The 25828-nt window shown below is 39.0% G+C and overlaps 1 protein-coding gene across 1 annotated transcript in view; it reads left to right on the top strand.

Annotated features, from left to right (window-relative positions):
- Window positions 1-13168: 13168 nt before the first annotated feature.
- SLC6A2 (solute carrier family 6 (neurotransmitter transporter), member 2) overlaps window positions 13169-25828 on the top strand; it is a 42971-nt gene continuing 30311 nt past the window's right edge. Inside the window, exons 1-2 of the mRNA XM_010016568.1 lie at window positions 13169-13295; window positions 16953-17190. Coding sequence (XP_010014870.1) covers window positions 13208-13295; window positions 16953-17190 — 326 coding nt within the window. The 5' untranslated portion in view covers window positions 13169-13207. The remainder of the gene's footprint in view (window positions 13296-16952; window positions 17191-25828) is intronic.

Here is a 25828-nt window from a genome sequence, read left to right as displayed (position 1 = left end):
GGCATTTGAAGACGTAGGATTCATGATAGTAACCTATTACCTACCTATAGGTAATAGGTTAGACAACCTGTAATTCCCTCCTTCAACTACAGTTCGTTAATCTTCCCCTTTCCTTCTCTCTGTCTCTGAGTAAGTAAGTCTTGAATCTTTCATGGCAAGATTTCATCCGAATTGTGTAGATATTAAGCACTGGTACTAACTCAGAATAGTTTCAAATGAAAGGCTTTACTGATACTCCAAACTTGACTTCTTGAAGGTGAACATCTGAGTCCTCCAGGAAATCAGCACCAAAAACGCCCAGCTCCCAGTAATGCTGAATAATCCCCATTCTCATGGAAATTCTGGGGAGATAACTGTAGTATAATTCAGCATCTTAACTTTTGTATATATATTCAACATACTTAATTTTAGCCATAGATGTTTTGAAATCTATAATCCATAAAGAAGGGTGGAGGAGGTAGGGGGAATGGAAGGGAAACAGTTAAGCTCCTTGCCTTGTGACATACTACGCTTCATGAAGACCATAGGAAAGAACCTCTAAACTACTTATGAAAGCTAGCCTTTGTTTTATTTTCACTCTTTCTTCTCCTTTCCTCTATTCTCTATTTAAGCAACTTTTGCAATCGCTCTTCTGAAGCATGACAAAGGTGACAGCACAGTACCTCAGTTTGAGAACCAGGGTCTTACCATTCAGAAACAGAAACTGTCCACAGGGAGGTCTGGCTATGTAACACACAGACTCCTTTGCACTCGTATTCATCCGCAGCACACTGCAAACTTTCCAGTGCATGCAATTCCATGGTAACATATTACTAAACAAAACTGGGGCAGGACTGGGCAGGCAGTTATCTTTTGCCAGTCCATAAATGTTTTTATGAATAGTGTTCTCATTGCTGGTATGCAGTAAGGCAAGCTGCCCTTATTATACAGTAAGCCTTTTTATAGAATATTGTCATTTTTCCAGTGCTCCTACTCTTTAAGGCTTTATAAGCATAACTACTCACTTCCAAAAGCACAAGTGACTGCAGAAAGTGTGCTCTTAATGTAGATAGCTGGTTGCTGTTGTTTGGCTATTACTGTTGTTCAAGAATATACATTAATTTAGGTGTCCAAAATAAGATCCAGCACTTCAGACTGGTGACATTAGACTACACGAATATAAAGCCTTTCTTGGAGTGTCTTGCTGTAGCAGTCTGGTTAGGTTGAGAAACAGCTTTGGTGGCACTGATGTACAGAAAGGATTGTGGATGGGAAACTGCAGAGCACTCATTTCACTGAAGGCTGCAGGACTGTGGGAACCTGCTGATTTTCTGGACCCTCAGCAGCATGGAAGAATACACCCCAACTGCCTCACTGACATTACAAGCAAGCTATTACCATGGGCCTAGCACATGTACCAAAAGAAAAGCAGCTGAGTATCATGTGTCTTAATTTTTGCTAGGTATTTCTTAATATTTGCTAGGTACCTTCTGAACTATGTGCACTTGGTAGAATTCTCCCGTAATTCAACTTCCATTTCTCTTTCGCTCTTTTTCTCCTCTGTAATCAAACACCTCTTGCAATTTCTATCCTGAAGCATGCCGAAAGTGACATCACATTACTCGCCCTTAAAAATCCGTATCTCAAGAACAAGTATGATACTGATTCCAACCAAATTCCTGTTTAATAAAATAAAGGGGAAGTGGCTGAACTTCTCACACAACAGAGTAGAATAACAGGAAACTTTTTTCAGACCACAAGGTGGAGCAGTAGATCCTTGTAGGTCTGAGTAGATCCTAACCTGGTAATTAACCTAACAGCAACCTACTGTATTTATAGAGAAAAAGAATTACTGGAGCTGCCCAGTAATAGCAATGATTGTTCCCAAGCATACCCTTGGTGGATTTCCTGATCCATTTCGTTTATCAGGACATTACAGGAGTGGCAGCTTTTACTGATACTAACTTCATATCAAGGAGCACACTTGTCGGCATTGCCACAATGACAGCAAAAAGAGAATCCACTAGTAACAGGATGTTACCCCTGAACATGCAGTTAACCAGTTTTAAAATTAGTACGACATTATAATGGAGATATAGTGTCTCCCCTCCAAAGAATGGCACAGGTGGAAATACTTTTTTAAATACTAAGTTTAGGAGGTTGTTCTCTGTAGTCCCCTCAAAAGATCCACCTTTGGAAAACAAGCAAGCTCCACACATATTTTCATTACCAACCTAAAATAAACTGGCAGGGTTTTTTTTTCTTTCTTCAATGTTAACGTAACCCGCTTTGCAGCAGGTCTTGGCGCCTTGCCTTCTTGGCAGAAGCATGATTATTTCACAACACCAGTAATAGAAAGCAAAGAACAATTAATTATATTGGACTAACTGTGATATTAGGTCGGGGCCAAGTGTTATCAAAACATCAAGTTCACCCCTTAGAGGCTACTTAGAAGTACCTTTGCTACATGACTCTCAGTCAGCATGCAGGACTTTATCTGTCTCCAGATGTCCACTAAGACTGATGCTGGAAGAGAGCTCAAAAGCTCATGCCCCCAGCTCAGAGGTGAAATCTTATAAATAAGATTTATCATAAAAGTAAGGAATAGATTCTACTGTGCAGTGCTTTTATTTCCTCCCTAAAGAGAAACACAGATGTGTCAATAAGATCATGAGGCGGGTGCTGGTGAGACCAGAGACACCCCAGAATTTTGTTTTGGGGAAGAGTTTGATAATTTGTTCCTTTTGTGCAGTTTGTTTCTCATTTATGATTAGCTCTACAGCCCTAGTTGAAATCAATAGATTCATAAACCACAAGGGAGAAATCCTGACCCAGCTGAAGTCAATGGGTGGTTTTTTTCCATTGACGTCACCAGAGTCAGAATTTCAACCCAAATAACAGACGTCTCTCTCTTAAGGACTCCTAAGTAGACAGAATTTCCAGACTAAGAATTATATGAGAAGAAAAACAGACTAAAGTAATAAAAAACTACTCAGACTAAACTGATATAGAAGACTTCCACTGACTAGTAACTTATCTTCACTCAGAGCAATAGCTCAGTATTTTACCTAAGAAGCAAAATGTCAGGATGTACTATGTAATAATGATGGTCATTATTACACAAAATGAATTTACACTGCGAGAGTTAGACTATGACCTCAGCATTCTCCTCTGTAGGGCTCCAGATATAATAATTTTTTAAAAGTACTATTTTAAGAAGTGCTTTTTACTCACAGTTCTATAAAAACAAATGATTAGGCAAAAATCTCCTTCTAGCTTTCAAGGCTGAAGAGAAAAGCTGGAAAAATACAAAGCAAGTACAAGACTAAAAGCCAACAGGTAAAAAAAAAAGGATTGAACTAGAGGATATTCTATTTTGAGACATTCTAAATTAATCTGGGGCCTAACCCATAGTTTCTGAACTTTTGAAATTGGCAGTGGTAGGAATATAGCTGGCATTGGTCACAGTCTCTCCCTTGACTCTTCCCTAAAAGAGTGACAGAGAACAGTTACCAGGCTATTCCTAAATTGCAGGTTAATCCTTCACAGACATATACAGAGGCTGATGACAAAATCACTGTCTATAATCCTAAATCAAGAGATTTGGAGATCTTCAAGATCTACTACATTTTTCTTCCTAAATAGTGTTTTACAGTCATGAGGTATTATGTGTTTAAAAGCTGATCAGAAATTGATCAAAAATATATAGCTATGTGAGTAGTTGAAAATACGAACCTCAGCCACACTGATTTATGATAATGTTTGAGTAATCAGTGAAAAAAACTGTCCCTCAATCTGTCCTAGCAAAAGTTTGCACTGTGATGAAACAAGAAGGATTTTGCTTCAAACTGTTAATAGGGCTCTGCTTCATCTTGGCAGTGAGCTATGATAGGCCCTGAGGTCATTTTCACATTCTTCTATGGCATTTCAAGCTAGGAGGCCCTGTGCAGAATGGCAGTGATAAAGTATGTACTGGACAGCTTGGACTGAGGGGAAAATTTGCTTCATTGCTTGAAGCCTATTAGGAAAATAGTCCTTTAAATAAGACGTAAGAACAAACAGAAGACTCAGGTTTCAAACTTTAATAAAAGATTTTGTCTGATCAATTCCCACCAAAGAGAGAGAGTAATAGGACAGAGAATGAAGGGAGAGTGTTGCTGGCCAGTGCAGCGAGATTGATGCAGCACTGTTGTGGTTTCATACTTGTCAAGGCGAGACTCAATTTACCCATCAAAGTAAGGGAATGCAAAGAGAAGTAGTTTTTATAGTCCTGCTGCAGGGACGCTACTGAAAAGTTTTGTTTTGCGCCCACAATGCCCAAATTCTCCAGACCCCACCTGATGACTCTTCATCACATACAGAATATTGCCAGCACTACTCTAGGCCAAACACACATTTTTCCCAAATGGAAGGCTTTCCTGTGAAGAATACTGTGGCAGTTCTTGTGAAATTCTTGTGTTTGGTGCTAACAGAAAGGTACAAAGTAAAGAAGCCACAGCCATTTGGAAGCTACCTTCACCCAGAGCCTCCAAAATTTCAGCAAAATCCAGTGGTGGCCCTATTCTTTGATAAGAGTGCATTGCAATTTGGAAAGAGTACATTGTACTTTGATTGGAGTACATTTGATAAGAATTGCATTGTTCTACACAATTATGCAGTAGTAACCATCACTGTAATGGTAAATTTTCCAGAATCTGTATAAACATGCATTACATGTACATAACAGCACAGTTATTCTGTTTCCTTTAGTGACATCAGAAAAAACATTAATTTATAATGACAGAGTATAAAAGTTAAATTTACTACAACTTTTATAGATAGGAACATTTAACAGTCTCATATTTCTGTGGTAGAGCACAACCTTTTATTGATAGGGAGAATTTAGGAGATTCTATTGTGGAAGAGTTTGTAATGATTAAGATGGTACAGAAAGTATTACACTATTACAGATAAAGCTCTAATAAACCCGCGAAGGAAAAGGAATGTTTTGCTTTGGTCATTGAGTCTAAAAATTGGTGTTACAACTTAAAATTGGATTAATCACTAAATGGTAAGGCAAGCTTTAAGTATACCTCAGAGTGTTTATAATTTATTCTTCTCTAGCAGAATTTCAAGGCATTTACCTCCTATTGGTTTATACATTAATCCTCTTGAAAGCTGCCTGGCACTTGTCTAGAGCTGATTTAAGATGTCTTAAGCACTTTGTTTTACCCTGGCACAATTATGAATCTCCTGCTGCCTAAAATGGGTACTGAGTCTTCTCCAGAGGGTGCTTAACTTTGGACTGTTTTTAATTTTGACAACCTGCAAAAGAAAAGCAGTCTTTAAGAGAAACACCCTACATTTGACGTTGTGTTGTGAACCAGCAATTGCACTGTTACATGCACAGAAAAAAGCACATTTAACATGCTGTGTATCACAGTGCACATTAGTTACCCTGGCTCTAATTAGCTCTGCCAGGGCAGTTGTATCACCTCGTATTAAGCACCCAGTGGAGGTAACATAACCAGGAGATATATACCTCTCCATGTATACCCTGTTTAGTATACACAGGACAGTGAGCAAATCCTACAAGGGTGATCCTGAGAATGTTAGAAAGGGTAGAAAGCCCAAAACAAGGAGTAACACTGCCTAAATGAGGGGCTGAAATCCAGACGATTCATCCTAGGCTCTTTTCTAGTAAGGTGCAGGAATATCTTAGGGATATAAACTGGGCATTCTTGAAGCATCAAATGTGCAGCTCAGAAAGTGAGTACCATAAGTAATGTGGGTATAAAAAATTCCCACATTAACTGTTCAACCTGCCAATATATGAACCTGCTACACCAAGGAATACCCGTAAGGTGCAAATTGTAGACAGAAAAGTAGGAATCGCTATTAAGAATCACAGCATGGTTGAGGTTGGATGTAACCACTGGGGGTCATCTACTCCAACCTCCCAGCTCAAGCAGGGTCACGTAGAGCGTGTTAGTCCGGACTGTCCAGTCAGCTCCTGAGTACCTCCAGGGAAGGAGGCTCCACAACCTCTCTGGGCAACCTATTCCAATGGTCAGTCACAATCACAAAAATTACAGTCCAAACACCGTAATTCATTAGTTTGGTTCACTCAAGTCTCTTCAGATTATAAAAAGAAGACTGGAACACTTGGTTACAGCACTTAAGAATCTTCACAGGAGGGAAATAGAAAGTATTGCAGGGTATGTTAATTTATAAGGAAAAGCACTGCCACAATCAGATGTCAGATATATTCAACTGAGAAATAATAAGGGGTTTTTAATTATATTTTTGTAACACCAAAGTTATTAACCTATGAAATGAACTACCAAAAAAAGCAAAGGATCTGCCTGGTGTATTCAAATCAGAATTGTATGCTTTTCTGTCTGAAACTCTGGTTTATGTTAAACAGGAAGTTAGATCAAAGTATCTAACAATCCATTCTGGCATCAAAATCACATGGATTCATGAATTTTGGAAACATTCATTTTATTTTACAGTTAACTGAGACAAAACACATGAATATAAAAGTTCTGTGAGAAGAGAGAGAAAACTATGACTAACAGCGTGTATCTGAACCAAAGTAAAACTGGAGTTGCCAAAATCTCCCTGGCACCGAGCAAGGACTTCCCTACATTTAAGAGACAGCTAGAGCTGATGAAGTAGTATTTACTTTCATGTGTATTACTATATTCCACACATTACGGAAGTTAGGTTTTCAGAACACACATTTCAAGGAGAACTTATCACGTGAAGTTATGTCATTACAGGTTTTCTAGTGCTGTGGTGAAGCAGCAGTGTTATCCAGCTAGGCATCTGCACACTGACCCAGCAGTCCAGTACTACAGACTTCCCCTGACCAACACCTTCTGAAGAGCTTGTGAACTACAAAGTTTGCTGGTTTGTTCCCAACAGTGTTAGGTATTCCAGGAAAGGATACTAACCACTCCTACAAACCCTGTTGTATTGAACAAAGCAACAGGCGTTTCATAAATCACATACCAAAACAGGCTACAAGCTGGCTCCACAGTCCAGCTCTCTCTCTCATTTCTTGTTTAAACCACCCAGACAGTTAAAAAAAGAAAAATCAGCAAGATGGATTTGGGCAGGATTGTTAGTAGCTAGACTTTAGGAGCTAGACATTGCTACGAACTCCAGGTTATTTACTTATCAAACTACTGTCAAAACTCACCTTGATGCTAATTCATTCAAAGGAACCAGGCCAACAGTACTTCTGCTATAAGGAGGCACAATGTAAGACCAGAAGCTGTCACTGCACCTTGAAAAGCAGATTTTTGGACTTCCTATGGTAACACTCATGGCAGAAGATGGGAACGGCTTAACTTCCTAAGCTAGCAGAAGTGACAGCATTGTGAAGGTCAGCAGCAGAAGTATCCCACAAAACTCTAGAGCTCCCACTGCTCCATCTTGGACCAACCTGATTTATATGCTATTAAACCCACCATGTCTCTCTGTTTCTTCTTTAATTTCCTATCAAACAACATAGGCCAGGGTTCTGTTCTTGATTGTTTCTGCAATTATCTTTAAACTACACACTGTTGTAAATGTGATCATTAATTTATGTAAATATGACCTTAGACAATGACTTGGGTGTTATTTATGAATGAATCATGCTGCTTTAGGTGGCTGGGTATATTTTAACTGTCATTTATTTGTTCAAAATAGCTACTAATGGGTTTCTTTAGGTCATTGCCCTTCTAACAAATAGCCAGAGAGATGACTGGGTTGCATGGAAGGGCTTGGGTAACACTTTCTATTACAAACCAGCAACCAGCTTATAAATACACTGCACTTCAAGTCACCTCAAGTGATTTCAAGGCAGTAGCAGGTTAACAGCTCAAGACAAAAAATGCAGGCTTCAGACATCATCAGCCCATGGACAGCATTGAACCATTTCTGAAAACTTTGTATTCACTTTCTTTTGAGTGAAAGGAATGCCATTAAAATTGGAATTCCAGAGAAATTGAAGGCTCTGAGCCCAAACTGAGAGTAGAAATAAAAACAGGTTTCAAAAGAAACATGTCAGTCACTATGGTATAGCTCCACTAGTTTTATGATTCAGAAAGGTTGCATACTTCGAAGATTTTATGGCATACTTTGAAGATTTTATATGTGCAAAGTGCTGCTGAAATTTTTATAGTATGTCATGAGATCTGTTTTGCAGAAAAATATTATTTTTGACTCCTATAATCTATTGCTGGCTGGGTTCACCATCATCATACAGCTGCTGCTAAAATCATCAGCTTGGCTTTGACACTGAGTTTACATCACACTCCTTTCTATCTCTGACTTCGCTTTGCTGTACCATGCAAACCCTTACTGCTTTCAGTCTCAGGGCAGTGAAGATCTACCCTTCCATTCCTTCTCTCCCCAGGGTCAACACAGACTCGGGCTCCCCTCGGTCAGAGGAGCCGCAGTGGCTGTGCAAACCAGTCTGCTAGAGAGCCAGGACTAACGTTCACGTACTAAGAAATGCCCACCTTTCCCATTACCTTTTTATTTCTTCTTATGCTGATCTTGTAGATCTCCACATCAGGGAATTCTTTTTTCACTCACAAGAGTCTGGACAAATTAAAGTTTCCACTTACTTTCCTCACTGTCGGAGCAAATGTACTGCATTCTATCAACTGTTTGTTGATATTGTTTGAAGCACTACTTACTCTGCATGAAAGAAACAAGCAGTGTTGATCAGACACAGAGATTAGCTTGTATTTTAATTCACCAACTGGGAGACCTTTGTTTTTAGATTCTTTTCTGTACAAATTCTGGAAACGTTCCTATCTGAAAATACACTGCAATATTTGCTCTTGGTTTGTTGTTTTAGCTGACATTCTGCCTGTTACCATTTTGACTGGAATATCCATGGTAACAAATGCAGAAGGCTAAAAAGCACAGAGTTCAAAGGTGTTTCTACTACCCCTGGCCTGGCCTGCTTCTTACGTGTGCATCAGCAAGTCCTTCCCGGATAACAGTAGCTGTTGAAATGATCTTTTTAAAGTCATTAGTAAATAAATGCTTCTTTTGTGGTATTTAAAAGTGAGATGCGACCTCCCTGTAGGATTGAGAGTATTTAGAGAGTATTCCTCTTTCCTTCCCAGCCCTGAGGATGCTGTGGATGCTGAAGTACAAAAGAAAGACACACTCTTTGCATGGATTCTGTTGCACCAAAATTAAGAAGTTGTTTTGGCACTGAACACAGAAATGCAAAGCCAGTCTTGTATTTTGTCCTTCATTAACTAACTGTAATAGGTTTCTTAAAACCTTCTGTGTAAGTTTCCACTTGAAGTTTCACACAGATGGTTCTTGTAGAAGCTGAGGGTTTGACCTTATCTAGTTTTGCATGACAGTAAGGCTGCTTTAACACCATGGACACACTGGAGCCTTAAGGGATGTAGATGGATCTCATGAAATCTGTTAACTAAGAGATGTAGCAATTTACAACCGTCTGAGGTAGCTTTTGAGCTGCATGTGACTCAGTAACGAGTCAAGTATGGCTCTTATGCCAGAGCTGTATTACAGATGTTAATTATTTCAGATTCTTAGCTGTAAAGGGAAATTAGGGATTGCTGAAACCAGTATTGCCTTGTGGGATACAGCTGTGCACTCAGCCTATCCCATCACACAGTGGGGGAGCGGAATCCCCTTGAGTGCTATCAGTATGTTACTGCCAATGCAGCAATCCCACAGATTGCATTCCCTCAGCTCTCTGAGGTAGGTAGATCTTGGCAAGCTAGTCTGAAGTGCTGGCCAAACTGTGTGCTCCTACGAGTTCAGCTGTCTGGGCCATACAAATCTGACTGGACTCACGCAATTCAAGCGCAGCAGTTTCTGGAGCCAGTGGCACAGGCAGGAGTGACACAGCTGGCATTGTGTCACTCTTCCTAACGCATTTTGACTTCATAGACCAGGAAGGCATTAACAGTGAGTCTGCTCCTTCAAAGAAGTCTGGTGTGATGCTCAACACAAATTCCCACCAGTGAACCTGAAGTACGAGGCTCGCCAGGGTGCTGGTTGCCTCCTCCCTAGCCCAGAGGATGTTCACACATGCAGGACGGAACAAAGTCTTTTTCAAAACAACACCTCATGTTTGTAAGATACTGTACACAAACAGTGCTGTGACAGAGCCCCTGTGCAATCACTGACTGAAGCTGATCATAGATCACCAGTGTGCTGTTTATAAGCATTTGCATGCCATTCTAGTTTGCAGTAATTCGAATGATACTTTGACCATCATTTATTTTCCTTTGAAGTGCCCATAATCTCAAAAAGGGTTTAGTGAACACAATGAAGTTTGATTCTGGATATTGGCTGGGAAGAGATGAGCAAGTATCAAGATATTTACAATACACCTGAATATTTGATACTTTTTACCTAATCAGAACTTGCCAAACAAGAAGTTTCAGAAGCCTCCAAAACATTAAGTCAACTAAAGATGAAAGTCACCATTACTTTCATCTTTATCTCAATTTCAAAATACTTCAGTCACTTAGTTACCCGAAGAGTAACAGATCTGTGAAACCCTGCCATAACTGCTCTTTGCTGAAAATGACACCACACCTTATTAATCCCTGCGGGGGCAGGGCGGGGGAAGAAAAAAAAGTAAGAAACCTCCTTTAACTAAAGCCTGGAATGACTCGCAGCCAACTGGATGACGCTAAAGCAAGTATGCCTAAGTACAGTACACTTCGCAGTTCATCATGTTATTAGTCATACTTGAAAAACACAAAGTTTAAACTAGCATAGTATGTCTACTACACATCACCAGGATTTATTTTCTGAAACACAAATTTACCTATTCACTTTGTGGCATTATATTTTCCACAGTCTCTTGACGTTAAAGTGAATCAAACAGCACTGTGCATACTCCAAGTACAAGCTAGGCTGGTGAGTCATCTCCACACACTGTAATACTATCAAAGCAAGCCAAGTACAGCACTTCAAAGGCTGTCGCTTATCAGAAATCTGATAGTAACACCATCTGAAATAATTCTTACAGATATTAGATACAGTGAAAGAAATATGTAGTATCCCAGACTGATCTGGCAGAGTATGATTCAACACAGAACAGAGACGAGAACTTCAAGGTATCAAGTATTTGTTAAATACAAGGATTTTTTTCTCTACAATATGACGGTTTGACATGACAATCGCAGAAAGCAGTTTATGAACAACACTGAAATAAAACTAAAACATGTATCACTGGTACTGTAGTAGCTTATGTGAATGCAGGTTGCATTTACACTACACTCCATATAAACACCGTGAAGATTCCTGCCCCACAGTGATGCAACCAATAGATTTCAGCTTTTAGGTTACATTGTCAAAGCTTTAAGCTATTCTTTATTTCTGTTAATATTCCTTGTCTCCATTTCATCGCAAGATTTCAGCTTTCAAATGCCTACACTTACAACTGAACGCTGAATACATTGTCCTTACATTACATTCCAGCACGTTACTTTTAGAATTAGATTTGTGGTATGACTAAGAGAACAGAGTTTGTTTTTCCATTCTTATTCTCCAGTATATACTTTAAATTTCCCCTCTGAATAGACACACTAGGCAGCTTGCATTGGTAATAGCTGTGAAAAGCAAACATGGAAAGTAAATGGACAATGAGTATTCAGACTTTTACAAGCACAACAGTAGTTTCAGAAGTACCTTTTAGATATGCAGTTCATTGTGCTTACTGGCATGTTTTAGATAGCTACAGTCTTGGTTTTAGCTTTTATTCTTTTATAGACTGCACATACCTTCTTTAAGTTTATATATTTAGAAGCAATGCAAACTTACTTCCTTTTGTAAGGGAAGTTTTTCAATTGCTAAACCAGTACACGCAGATTTTAAAGGGTTGCAAAAGGTCCTACTATTTGCTATTGGGAGAAATAGACAGCTGCTGCTGTTTTCTTTTTGGTTTTTGCTAAACAATTTAACCATGATCTTCACAGTCTATTTTCATTTTCATCCGTAACTCTTAAGGACAGCAGTCAGTTATTCAGGATACATAGTTACTCTGGCAGCTCCTTATTTATCAAAACATCTAATGATTCTTTAAAACAGACAAATTTTCCATGAATTGAACTATTCTGGACCAAGCAAGCTATGCACTAAAATAAAAACTACACCTTATTGGTACCACAAAGCAGAGAATCGACAGACCATCCAGTTATTAAACATAACACCAAGTACAATTGTTTTACAGTATCATATATAGGCATGCACTGGGGGACTCCTCTTTCTGTGACCTGGATCATATAAAAGAGCTAAGAAATCTTCAGACAGTTTCTACATTAGATGATTCTTTTGTATTTCAGTTCACAATACTTTTTATGATAGTAGCACTGATGTATCAGGATTTTTCCAGAGGTGACAGTTTCTGTGGCATGAACTCACAGGAGAATCCTCACTCAAGGAAAGTTATGTATTCCAAGTAAGCCCTGGCACTGTCCTGCTGCAATATAACAGTGAGCCTAGCAGTGAAACCTAGTACATACTCCATTAATATACACTCCACATTAATTCAGTATCACTAGGTTAGAAACGAGGGTGTTGTCTATCACATTTCATAAGAATAAGGGAATTTATTATAGCAAAACCATAAGAATAAGGGAATTTATTATAGCAAAATTTGGGAGCCCAAATTCCATATGACTAACCAGCAGTGATTCATTTTCAAGCCAGGGGTTCCTGCAGACACCTTACACAGTATGAGTTAAACTGCACTTACAGGAACTCACATGACATTTTTTTCCCTCAGTTGATGGCATCCATACTCCCTTTTGAACATATTACGCTAAAGAAAACTTAACAAAATGTTTCATAATCCCTTTCCCTTTTAGTTCTGCAAGTGCATTATTTCTTCTGCTGTTAGGGATTAATTTTCAGGGACACATCTTTTTCCCTTTGAAGCCAAAAAGCAGACAGGAAACATTAGAGGGAAATAGAAGCCACAGTCTACAGCTTTTTTCAGGGCTTCTTTCTCTGAGATCGTCAAAAAAAAGAAAAAAAGGAAAAATACAAGAAAGGGACCAGAGTACACAGGTTCTTCCTTCCTTTTATTTCCTTTCAACTTCCCAAAGACTGGCTTTGTCTTTAGCTAGTAAAAGTAAGCAATAAAGAAAGCAAGATGTAGCCAAAACTGAGACTACAATGTCTAATTATTCTCTTTCCAGGTGCTTTTCTTATTCCCTATATCCTCTTCTTAATCATTGCTGGAATGCCCCTGTTCTATATGGAATTAGCACTGGGACAGTATAACCGAGAAGGGGCTGCCACTGTGTGGAAAATCTGTCCAGTTTTCAAAGGTAAGTGCCCCTCTGTTCACATGAATAGCACCATGAGGGTGCCACATATTTGTTATCACAAAGTAAAGGTCTCTCACCTTCCCACAGACAGCATGATATTTGCTGACCTTTCCTCAACCCTTGAAGTCAGAAGTCTTTTTATTAGCACAGGTGGAGCATAAAATGGGAAAAGCCACAGAAATCAGGGTGATTGCTGAGGAGAGCAATAGAGAGCAGTGAGCAGGAGTAGATCAGCCCTTTTTTCCTTTCCTTGCATACTGTGGTGTGGGATGAACTGGGTATCTTGAGGTAGAGGGAGTGCTTGGCAATGCACACAGATGGAAATTCAAAGTCTCATGCAGGTCAGTTCAACGCTGTCTTCCCCAGTGGCTAATATAATCACTGACTCCATCCAGTCCACTGTGTGGAGCTCTGTAAAAGTCAGTGTGCCACAATGGCTAGAACACTGAAATGGAGTTGTGAAGGCTGTCATTCAGCCAGTAGACCTGTAACATTGCACCAGTTACTGGTGGCTCTGTACTTCAGTTTTCTTATCTATGAAATGGAAACAATGATTCCAATGGACTTTGTAAAGTGGTTTTCAAATCTAACAATGAAAAGCACTTAATAAAACATGAATTTTACTATTGAGTGTTTTTCACTAGGGATAACTCTCCAGTATCACTGAATAAAAGGCTGTAGAGTGTTGTCTGGTACACTAACTTGCAATCATTCTGCAAGGAAAAAACAGCCCAGGGTAGGTATTTGGATATTGATCAAGGTGTCTGGCAGTAATGAGGAATAAAGGGATCCCTGTGGGTGAAAGAAGCCATATGCTTTCTATACATGAAACATAACCTGCTGAGGAGCTTCAAGAATCTTAAGCATTGCTTACCAGTAAAAATTGTAAATTCCCTTATATCTATACCAGGTTGTATCTAAAATCTTACGTAAAAATCTTTTCAACACAGAGCTATCTGAAATGAAGCCAGTCAAGCTCAGCTGACCTTACAACCTTAAAATTCAGACCATGTTCATCCTGTGACTGACAAAAGCTGAGGAGCTTAACAATAGCAAACTAAACTTGGTGGATCCAGTGCTTGGATATAGATTACACTGAGTAAATGTTAGTCTTCTTTCCCAAAATACAGCTTTCCTCTTCAAGGAGTCTAGTGCAGAATAGGAAGACTGCAGGGGTTTTTCTTATCATTCATACCCAAAACTCACAACAAAGTTAGAGATATAATAAAAATAAATAAGCGAGTTAATAAAATATATGCCCCCCCATTTTAAAATTAATTCATACAGACCTAATTCTTCTATAATCCCTTCATTGGAGGGAAACCTCAACCCAGCACCGGGGAACCTGAAGACCCTTGCTCAGTAAAAATTCCTGCCAGTATCAGTTAATGCCTTTGGATAGCAACGAGGATTTTGAAAACCTCCCTGCAAAAATTAGACCTAAAGGATCTCAAAATGCTCGAACCAAATACAACTGTGCTCAGAGGTACTCTGTTGACTTCAGGATTGAAAAGATGAGAAAGGAAAATAGAACTGATTTCATGTATAGTCTTGTTGACATTAAGGCTGTGTTTTTAAGCTGACATTTTCAAGGTGGACCAAACATACCTTACTGTTAACTTTTAAGTGTTTTCATTACTAGGATATAGAATAGCATAAGTTATTTGATTTTCAAAAGGTAATAAGCATTGAGTTGTATTTGCACCTCAGCGCTAGTATAAACTCTGTACTTTTAAAGTTTTGCCAAATCTTCTGATAACATACAAACACATTTTACTGCTAATGCTTTAGTGTTGTTTCTGGGATAACTCAAAACTCTCACTCAAATGAAAAGTACAGTCTACACAAATTTGTAACAGTTTCTCTAAAGGAACAGTACTATAGTACTCATTTTAGCTATGAGTATTATTGCTATGAACTCTAAGGACTCTACTTCTAATGAGATGCTCTCACAATGTGTGCAATTAAAAACATACCCTGTATCCTTTGCAACAGTCTGTTTTCATCTCTGCATTTTCCAGGGTCTGTTTTAGAGTGTGGGTGGTCCAGCATTACTTTTAAGAAAGCTAGATCTAGAAACACAAGAGCAAATTCATTCCTGAATATTCTCATTATTTCAGTGGAGTGACATTTAAGAAATATTTTTTAATCTTGATATTAAATATCTATCATTGTCCTCCTGAATCAGAGGAATTTCAGAAAGACTTCTTTTAAACAAAAATCATGCAATTTCAGTGTAGCGTATATTACTCGGTTTTAGTATTTTAAGTTTCAAATTAATATTTAAGAATGATCCACTTGGGTGATTCCCCAACTCCACTCCATTTTATTGACCGTAACATGTCACTAGAGTTTGAGTGTTAATGTACTGGATTAATTTAAGCACCAAGGATTTGAAGATACAGTTTCATTTTTACTTTCACAATCTTTTCTCCAGTGTTAGGGATGAGCAGACTGGTATATATATTAAAAACCTCCTGAAGAGCAAGGAGTAACTTTGGTGTATGCAGCAGTCTCTGAACTGTCAGCTTCTTCAGGGTCAGCATCTGTTCCTTAGGCAATTTTTAAACCAAGGATTAGTACTGAAAGTGTGTGCTGCTTCCTTGTCTTATCAAGAAATATGAAAGGTTCACACTTAGGTGTTGTGACAGTACAATGCTGATAGTCATAAACCAGCAGTAATCTCCACATACAACACTGGGTAGGATTCAGAGAACAGTGATGCACACGCAGTAAAGGAAGAAGAATAATATAACCCAACCTAAGCAAGCTTCCTGAAAAGTCTCGCAACAAACTGTAGCTCTGCTCTCACATTAGTACCAAAGCTTCCTCCCAAACCACTTAAAATTGTGCATTTTCATGAGGAGAACATGCAATCTCTGGGGCTTTTTCACTTTAGGGACCCTCCAAGCACACTTCTCAGTACACAAAACCACAAAACAAATGTTCAAATTCAAAAGAGAATGCTCGTGGGGGGATTCTGTAATCCTGGGGACATAATTATACAGTTTGAAGGTCCACACACAGTTTAGGCCTAAGCTTGATATTCACCAAGATTTACTGGCATGGCCAAGAATCCCTTGGAGTCCCTCAGTGGAACAGTACAGACTTGCTTCATGCATAGTTTGGACCTAGTCACATGCTGACGGAAGCCAATCTGGAGAGTAACAATGGGAAAGAAACAGGAGAGGGATCAGTGTCTGTTCCAAACTAGCTCAGGGTGGGAATGTGAGGCATAGGGAAACTTCACGTAAGTCTGGAGCTTTACTTTTCCAAGAAAAGTTGCCAAGGTCTCTGACATTAGGAAGATGAAGTGAGTTTCACTCCTAACATGGGCTTGCAATCTGGTGCATTGGAAGCAAATCAGCAACAGAGTTGTACAAGAGCACATTTTGACATAGCACTGCTTAATTTCTTTTTCTGGCAAACAACTGGATTTGCTAACAGATAGTCATTTTCCAAAACCATTAATATAATTTTTGGATTAAGGTCAGTGACACTGTTTCCGCATGTGTGGACATAAGTGTCAAAAATTCTTTTTATTGGTTAGAAGACCTGAAGTGAATTTGCAACTATGTATGGCTGAGTAACTACAGTGTTTGCATATACTGTTTTATGTGAAACACCATGTATAATCTAGTTTTTCTTTGTCTTTAGGTGTAGGCTATGCAGTGATACTCATAGCTCTTTATGTGGGATTCTACTACAACGTTATTATAGCTTGGTCTCTGTATTACCTATTTTCATCATTCACATTTGAGCTCCCCTGGACACACTGTGACAACAGTTGGAACAGTCCAAACTGTACAGATCCCAAACTCTTCAATGCATCAGTGCTTGGCAATGGTACCAAATATTCGAAGTACAAGCTCACTCCTGCAGCTGAATTTTATGAGTAAGTGTTGACTTAACTTTGTTTTATTTAATCAGAATTCTGTGTCTATAAGTGTTTATTCTGGAAGGTGAAAACTTAGCATCCAGCCTCTAGAATAAGCATCAGAAGACTAAGGTTAAAATGCAATTGTAATGTTGATCTGTATTCTTGTGTGATTGAGACTTTTGCCTCTGTGAGCTTTGGTTTCTCCTTTACAAATGCAATACTTGCCACTGAGCAAAATGGAATTGGACAAAAGGCACAAATCTTCCCCAACATACCACTATTGCTTGCACCAACTTTGACAGGGAACACAATAATTTTTGGCAAAGATGACCACATACCAAACTGAGCTGACTTTAGAGCTTTAAAGTAATAATTTGTTCACAGGCTTGGCCTGCTTCTCTACTTGCAAAAAATCTTAAAGTAGTTCTCTGCTCAGCTGCTTCAATAGTTCAATGAAGCAGGATGAAGCACTGAGCAGAAGGAAAGTGCCCCAGTTGTAAAGGATGGGCTTTTTCCAATTCCTAAGCAAAAGGGCATTCTGCAGTGTGGACCAAGACAGGCAAAGACACTGAAATCAAACACATGGAACCAAAACCAGAAAGGTATATAAATTAACAACTAAACTATAAAACAAAAACTTCGATCTGTGAGTAAATAATTGTATTATGGACCTCTTGGGGAAAATGGGATTTGATTAGGATAAAGAAAGGAGAAAATAGATCAGGATTGAATCAGCTGTTGAATTAATCTGAATAATCAGTTGATATTTCTGTGTTGGGAATAGAAGGATAGCAGTGCACACACCTACTGAGAAGTGAGTCCAACCATGTAGAAACAAAGGGACACCACTGTTACAATGAATAACGTGGTGTGTGTTACACCATGCCTGACTACAGCAGGGGTCTTGAGGTCTCTGTTTATAGCTCTGAAACATTTGTGGCTATTTGTCCTCTGAGACCAGCACAGTGAATGACCAGGAGTGATACACAAACTGTTGGCAGGGATTTGGGTAAACTAAACTCAGTGCTCTGAAAACAATAAGGGGGGTTGAGTTCAAAGGAACTCACCACAATGGCAAATAATGACAGCCAGGAAATGTACTGCCCTTACAAAGACAATATAGGATGTGTTCATAACTCAAATGTAAAGCTAGATCATTTATAGCAAAGGGCTACGACGTGTAATCAGTTAACAAACCTGACTTTGAAGTGAACTATAAGAAACTATATATTCAGCATCTTCAAACAAAGAACTGCATTATAACAGAACTTTGATTTGAACAGCATTTTTTAAAATATTTTCTTTATAATTTTCTTGAACTTAAGCCTTTGTAAAGCAAAACACCATCCCTATATTCTTTGTTTGCTCCTTTATGACTCAAAGTAGTTCTATGCATTTTCAGGTATCACACCAAGCCTGGGATACGACTTTGTAGTGGGTGAGGCTGTGGTAGAATCTATTCACAATGTTTGGACTTAGTTCCACTGTTCTGGTGAACAGCTCAATTTGTGACTCTATCTGTACACTGAAATATTTGTGAAGTTTTAGTGTATTCAGATCCAACCAGATAAAGACAGCCCAATTCAGAAAACAGTGTTTCTTCTTTTTACAACAGGGAGAGCTGAATCTTCTGATTATCAAGTTTCACGTTATGTGCAACAGGGTCAGAGAAGCAGAAGTAATGATGCAATATTAAATTTGCACCAGTATAGTGCCTTTCCAAAATGATGCACCATTTTTGGATAAAAAAGAACAAGGTATGATAATTAGCATCATTAAAACAGGGACTGAAAACAGCAACAGCACTGGTGCCCACTGTAAAAATATCATAGAAAGGAGTGATTTTGTCAGTTGAGGTGAAAATAAGTTCCATTGTTCTCTCTGGTACTACCAAGCCACATGGGAGATCATCCAATTTGGAGTATTTGGGGCTATCTTTTCAACCACAGTAACTAGAGAACAAGAACTTGCTTCTGGGATGCACTACAGCTTACGGAAGACTTGTTAAGGATGTTAAATGTACCTCAGCGCTTGAGCCTTCAGCCGCAAGACTAAATGGCAAGTGGTACACCTTGACCTTGGTTCTGTAGGTTGTATACTTACATCAAGAACATATGCAAACTTTTGCCTTCTGGTGGGCAGGCAGAACTGGAAGCAGGAAGGCCAGAAACACTAAGCATCTATTTAGCAGTTGGAGAATTACTGAGAAGAGGTACTTCCAGAATGGGCCACAAACAGAAAGCTGATGTCATTACCCTTAAGGGAAACAGACACTTCACTCTGGGACATGACTCCTTCACACAAAGCTGACCTGACCATGAGTTTAGAGTAGATTATTTCCTAAAACCTGCAGATTATTTCCTAAAACCTGCAGATTATTTCCTAAACCAGTAGATTATTTCCTAAAAGCAGCTGCCAAAGCTTACTATCTCTACCTGCACAAGAATAAACTGTAGGAAGGGGAGGAAGTATCGTGATTTGATAGTTCATCTAATACTTCAAGAAAGGCACTGCTAAATTCAATAGAAATACACTGATTTTCAGCACTGACATTCAGTGAGAGACGGGAACACTTGCCAAGAATCTAGAACAAAACTTTCGGGTCCAGCATGAGGGAAAGCAGGGAGAAACCTCTAAACCTCAGACTTGGAAGAAATCCCTTCAAATTGCAATTTCCATGCCAAGGCAGTGACAGACAGACTTTGACAAGCATGTTTGGCTTTTCTTATGAAGCCTTAAGAGTTGGGCAATAATTCGGGTTGAAGTGGTTCTATACCTAGGCTTTCTAGAGTGTTTCACTTTACTAAATCTGGTTTCAGTCGTTCAGGCTTAATACAGGCTAAGGTCCTACTGATGTCAACAGGACAGTTGCTTATAACAGGAAGGAATGGGACCTCTACAATACTTCATTAGAGATGGTTAAAATCAGTTGCAAAGTATATGTACACTGAAAACTTTGCAAAGTGAGCACTCCACAATCTGATAACAACTGGTGCCCTTCTGTTAGTAATAGTCAGCCATAAGAGCAATCCACTTGGGAATGAAATATCAAATTCACATTTCTTTGGAGACACACATTACTTTAATTCCCTCTTCAGTGGTTTGGAATTAAACACACAAAATACAAATGATCTTCTATTCTTTCAACATATATTAAAATAATTCGTTATGAACTTTTTTTTTTTGAAAAACACAAGTGCATCACTGCAAAAAAAGTTCACTTATCTGCTCAGTATCAATCAATCAACCCTATTCAAATGTTTTGTCTGAATACAGGCATACTTGATATTTGTTCTCTCCATTCTTGTGTCTGGGAAAAGCTTGTCACCATCTTGCTTTCATTTGCTCTGACAGTTGAAAAAATACCACTTAGGAGCAACAAAAGCACTATTCTTCTCACAAGGTACTGCACCTGTAAAAATTCATGATGTATATGAATACGTCCTGGCAATTTTTTAAACAAAACAGTGAAATTGTCAACAAATGTAATGAGCTATGGCTATTTTCCTCTGATAATCCTTTTTCTCAGGACTGTAGTCTGTTCTTTCTGCATGAGAAATAAACCACATTTTTACAGGGAAATTTTCATGCCAGATTCAGTAAAGGAAATTCACAAAATTGATAAGTATTTCACAAGTGAGTAATTGCAAAATGCTACCTAAGAACAAGGAATAAAGACAACTTCCAGTCATGGCAGTCTACATCTATCATATTTACGAACATAAAATTATGAGTGTGTGAGCCAAGAGTATCCTGAAAATAACCCTCTCCCTGTACAGCAAAGCTTACTTTTGTAGGCCAATAGGTTTGTGGTTTTGGGTACAAGCCTTCATCAGAAATACCACCACTGACTAAAGGGTCCACATAATTCAGTATCACATCAAAGGGAGCCATCAACACTATGTGCTCCAAAGGAAGATGCAGGAACCTATCCATATAAAACAATTGTGAAGCAAACTCTCCCAAAAGAGAGGAAACATCACTTCAAAACTAAGCATAAACAAGTCTGCCTATAAATGCTTTTAAAAAGTGAATCCAAGAACAAGAACTAATGAGAGTGTATTCTGCTAACTATATCTGGTAAGAAAAGACTCTAAGCATATGCTAAACATGAACAGCAGTTCTCACTGATATGCCACTTTCCTGGACAACAAACTCCCACTGAATACATCTGGAGCTTCTTTAAGAGGTTTCTTCATGTAACATCCATACCCTATAAACTAATTAAAGAATTTGTAAGCAATGAGAAATTAAGAGCTTCTCTAGACATCTAGACTTACTCATCTTTTGCATCTTAATTGAAAGGAAAGTTGTCAGATGTTTCCGAAAGGTTTGAAGTCACATAGCAGTCATCTGTTTGCCCTCACAGAGATCACGCAATCAAAGGGTAGCAATAATTTTAGCCAGGTTCTGTACCTTCACCCCTAGAAAATCCCTTGGCTATAACAGAAGAACTCTGAACATTATGGACTTAGAATCAGGTACATTATTAAGTAAGTGCTTTATGTGAGAAATTCATGGCTACATTGCAGAATAGCAATAAGCAAGCTACTTTAGATATCAATTCTGTTAACTGTACAGGCATATTTAGGAGGTGTTTGGGTGAATTCCTCATGTATCCATAGTCTGAAACTAACATATTCACCTCCCTACACATTATAGATTTACTTTTAACTGTACTGACTTTTTTGGACTAAGTAACCCAATCCTTCTCAGTGCACAGAAATTTCTGGTAGAAGTACATAAAATAAAAACAGCTATTCCACAAACATTTACATGTGCAGCTGTGAAACTTACTTTTCATATTTGTTCACATCTTCACATTTGTTGACCATTTACTTACACAAAGAGAAAAGAAACTAAATGCGAGTACAGTGGAAGTCAATCCGTGTAAGTGTATACATATGTTCTTAAACTTTGGACAGCTTTATGGAAACAATTCCTAAACCACAACACGCCCTTGTGCACCAAGGCCTGAAGACCAGAAGAATGACCACTTTGCCAACTTAGATTTGCATGGGAGGTTTGTGAGATGTTGCAAATGTCAGGAGCTGCACATTATACTGCATACAATTGGCTTGCTTTGTGCTAACTTGTAGGAGGAGCTCTAACTGCTTATCCTTATGTACAGAATCCTTTGCAGTTTGTTAGTGGTGCCAGGCTCTGAGCAATAATTACAGCAGCTGAGGTCAGTGAGACAGCACCTCCCCTACAACACTTTGCATTGGAAATTCTGGCAAGCAGAAGCAAAATCTTTCCCTGCAGAACATCCCCACTTGCATATACTGCTCAAGGCCATGCCAGTAAAGATGTCACACAACTAAGCACCCATTATTTTCAGTGGTTTCTCATCAAGTGTTCTTTACAACACAGTACTGACATAGTATCTCCACTAGTATTTTATGTGTTGCTTCCTATAGGGGAAGTGTTTGCTCATCCAAAACATTCACATCTGAGCATTAATCCACAAATAGCTTACAAAGTTCACCTTGCTGTGGTAAGGACCTAGCATTATAACAAATGTCAAACCTTAAAGTGAGCATCCCTGCCAGTACCTTAAGAAGCCTAAAAGAAATCGGGAGAGGGACTTTTTACAGAGGCACATGGTGACAGGAAATGGGGAATGGCTTTAAACTCAAAGAAGGTAAATTTAGATTATGTATGAGGAAGAAATTCTTCCCTGTGAGTGTGCTGAGGCACTGGCACAGGTTGCCCAGAGAAGCTGTGGCTGCCCCATCCCTGGCAGTGTTCAAGACTAGGTTGGATGGGGCTTGCAGCAACCTGCTCTAGTAGAAGGTGTCCCCGCCTGCGGCAGTGGGTTGGAATTGGATGAGTTTAAGGTACCTTCCAACCCAAACAAGTCTGTGATTCTGTGATTCAGTCGTTCATTTAAATGCGTCAGCGCTCCTCAACCAGTGGTTGGCTTTCTTCTGGCAACTTTGTGTCTTCTGGCAGCTTTCCTGAAATCAGAAAAGCTTCATGAAAGCTCAACAGCTTCTCTGGAGGACTGGCGCTCTTCTTTCATGACGCTCCTGTCTAGGCCTTCCTGCACAGCCCTTTGAGAATGACAGCTGAAGCACCTTGCTGACTAAGGTCAGCACGTGTGCTCTAGCTGCTTTTCCATGTATCCTTGAATAACAAACTTTTTTCAGGAGTTCAGTATTCATTTGATATACGGAGAGATGAAATTCAAGCATTTCCATTCTATCTGCAAATAATGTAATGATTTTAAAAGCAGATTTTGAAAATATCTTTCTTTGCAGACTTGAATGTGCTGAAGTGGGGCACAAATAGGAGGAGACATCAGAACTATTAAGCTGATGGGAAAATTAAGCTGGATAAAGACTTCAGTGAGTTAAGCATTCTCACTGAATGAACAGTTTAGTACTAGTGGCTGCATATAATTTCAGGATTATCATGATTCAAAAACAAATACAATTTCATTCAGTACAAATAATAATTTATTATATGCCAGACAAGTTGCCACTGGTAAATTATCTTTCTGTGATTCCCAAAATCCAGCTTGAAGTCCATTACACGGCTCCATTCTCCAACACAAGAGGGAGCTGAAATATCTTGAGAAACAGAAAAACACAGACAACAAAGGTGTTGGCTAAAGACAGTGCAGTGTCCAACAAAGCTGGAGTGAGAACACCCAGCTGAACCCGTGCTGCAGAGCCCTTGGCATACGTCTGAAGTGTGTCCAGTGCTCCATGGTAGGGGAGAGCTACATAGTGCACATGTAGCATTGCACATCAAGTGGCTTGTCACCACTCTCCTTTGCTCCTGGCACTCTCCTGGACCCAGGCTATCTTTCTGCATTACAAGGATGCCACACTCAGAAGTCTTTACAAAGTACCTAGAGGCACCAAAGCAGCTCATCAGCAGCTGTATGTTTGGCAGAGCTGGGTCTGAGCCAGGCTAACCCTGTTGCACTTGCTGACTTCGTGTAGACACACACTGCTATCTCTGCAGTGCACCCCTGGCCCCACAGTTACGATGAGTAGACAGTGGTGTTCTACCTGCATGGAGCCAGCTCAGGTCTGCAGGGTTTGCACTATGAGCTCTGCACCACACGACTGTGGATAGACACCTTTGGGACACAAACTCCCATACAAACAGCAGAGCTGTATCTGAAGTAAAAATACCTGGAGCCTGGCAAACTGTGAACAAAGAACTCTGTCCATGCCTGCTCAATACAGATAGCCTAACCTTCCACAGATAAAAGAACCAACGAATTTCTGAAGGAGATTGGCAGCATTGACTGAACTATGATTGCCTAAATATATAATGCAAAAGGTGTACGTTGGAGAGCCTTCTAACTGAGCACAATTATCATGCTCCAAATTGCCCTCTAAATAGAGTATGTAATTTAATCTCTATAGATTGCACGTTGTATACATTGACAGTCCTTTTAGTATCTTCAATTGACAATTTGCATTTAGTTTTAAATCATAAAAATCTACCAGAATAAGGAATGGAGCTCAGGAGACCAGGGCTGCATCTATTTATATCTCAGCCAATTTGCTGATACTTATTTCATACAAGTCATTTGCTTTTGATCCCATAATAGTGACTATTAACTTTTAGAAACTTTGGAAATTCTTAGAAGTACTTAATGTGTTACCAAATAAATACATTTTTTAGTTTACATACTAATTTGCTGATAAGTGGATAACATTTTTGCAATTCAAATAAATCTGAAATCTAAAAATTGTTTAGATGAATGACACCCTTCTGTTGATCATATCAAATTTAGGCAGATATCTTTTGCCTTCAATAAAAAAAGAATGAGCCTAGAGAGGTGTGTAATCATATTTGGATTGAAACCTGAGATTATAATTGATTTGGGATTTTAAAAACAAGGCCTGTTCCAAGACCTTTCACTTGTACTGTTGGTACAAAAACTTCTAAATTTCCAAAATACCATGACCTAAATCTGCCTAGGGATAAGTAATACAAAAGGCTCCTTAGAAGGTCCTTAGAACCAGTCTGACAAAAAAGTTTAAGAGAATTCTACACCTAAAATTCACTTTCTGATTTCTGGGTACAGATTAAGATTTTTGGATTGAAAAGGATACAAACTAATTTTCAGGCCACTATACTTGAGCATTTCTTTTTCCTTTGGTTTGGCTCCCTGTTTATACTCAAGGACTCCCCAGTCCCATAAACAGTATGTTCTGAATTGCTCAGAGTGGAGTCAAAACAAAGTTTTCTAAATAATCCTTATTTGATAGATGGGAATACTAAGACACAGAGCATTTATAGGTTCCAACATTAGCTGTTGTTAGAACTATGACTGGATCCTTCATTTACTGAGTCCCATTGAGCAGCTGCCCCCTCCTCCTCAATAATTTGTCTTTAGTAGGGTTTATATGTGAATTCCAAACAGCTGGACTTCCTGATGGCTCTTTGTGATCTGACACCAAATTAAAGAGGACCCAAGTGCTGCACAAAGACAAAACGGAGGACAGTGGTACCAGCAAACAAATGGCTGTTGGCTGATTTCAGCAGAGGTGAACTATTTCCCTTTAACCAAATGCAGGGTGGAAGTAAGGCAAGAATTGGTCCCAGGCTTATTGGGTTACTAGGGGAATCTTCCCAGCGGACAGCACAGGGGAAGAGAGAATGAGATGAAATCTCCCAGAGAGAG

The sequence above is a fragment of the Nestor notabilis genome, unplaced genomic scaffold (assembly GCF_000696875.1).
Source record: "Nestor notabilis isolate BGI_N333 unplaced genomic scaffold, ASM69687v1 scaffold24996, whole genome shotgun sequence".
Taxonomy (NCBI): domain Eukaryota; kingdom Metazoa; phylum Chordata; class Aves; order Psittaciformes; family Psittacidae; genus Nestor; species Nestor notabilis.
This window is presented reverse-complemented; position numbering and strand designations above follow the sequence as displayed.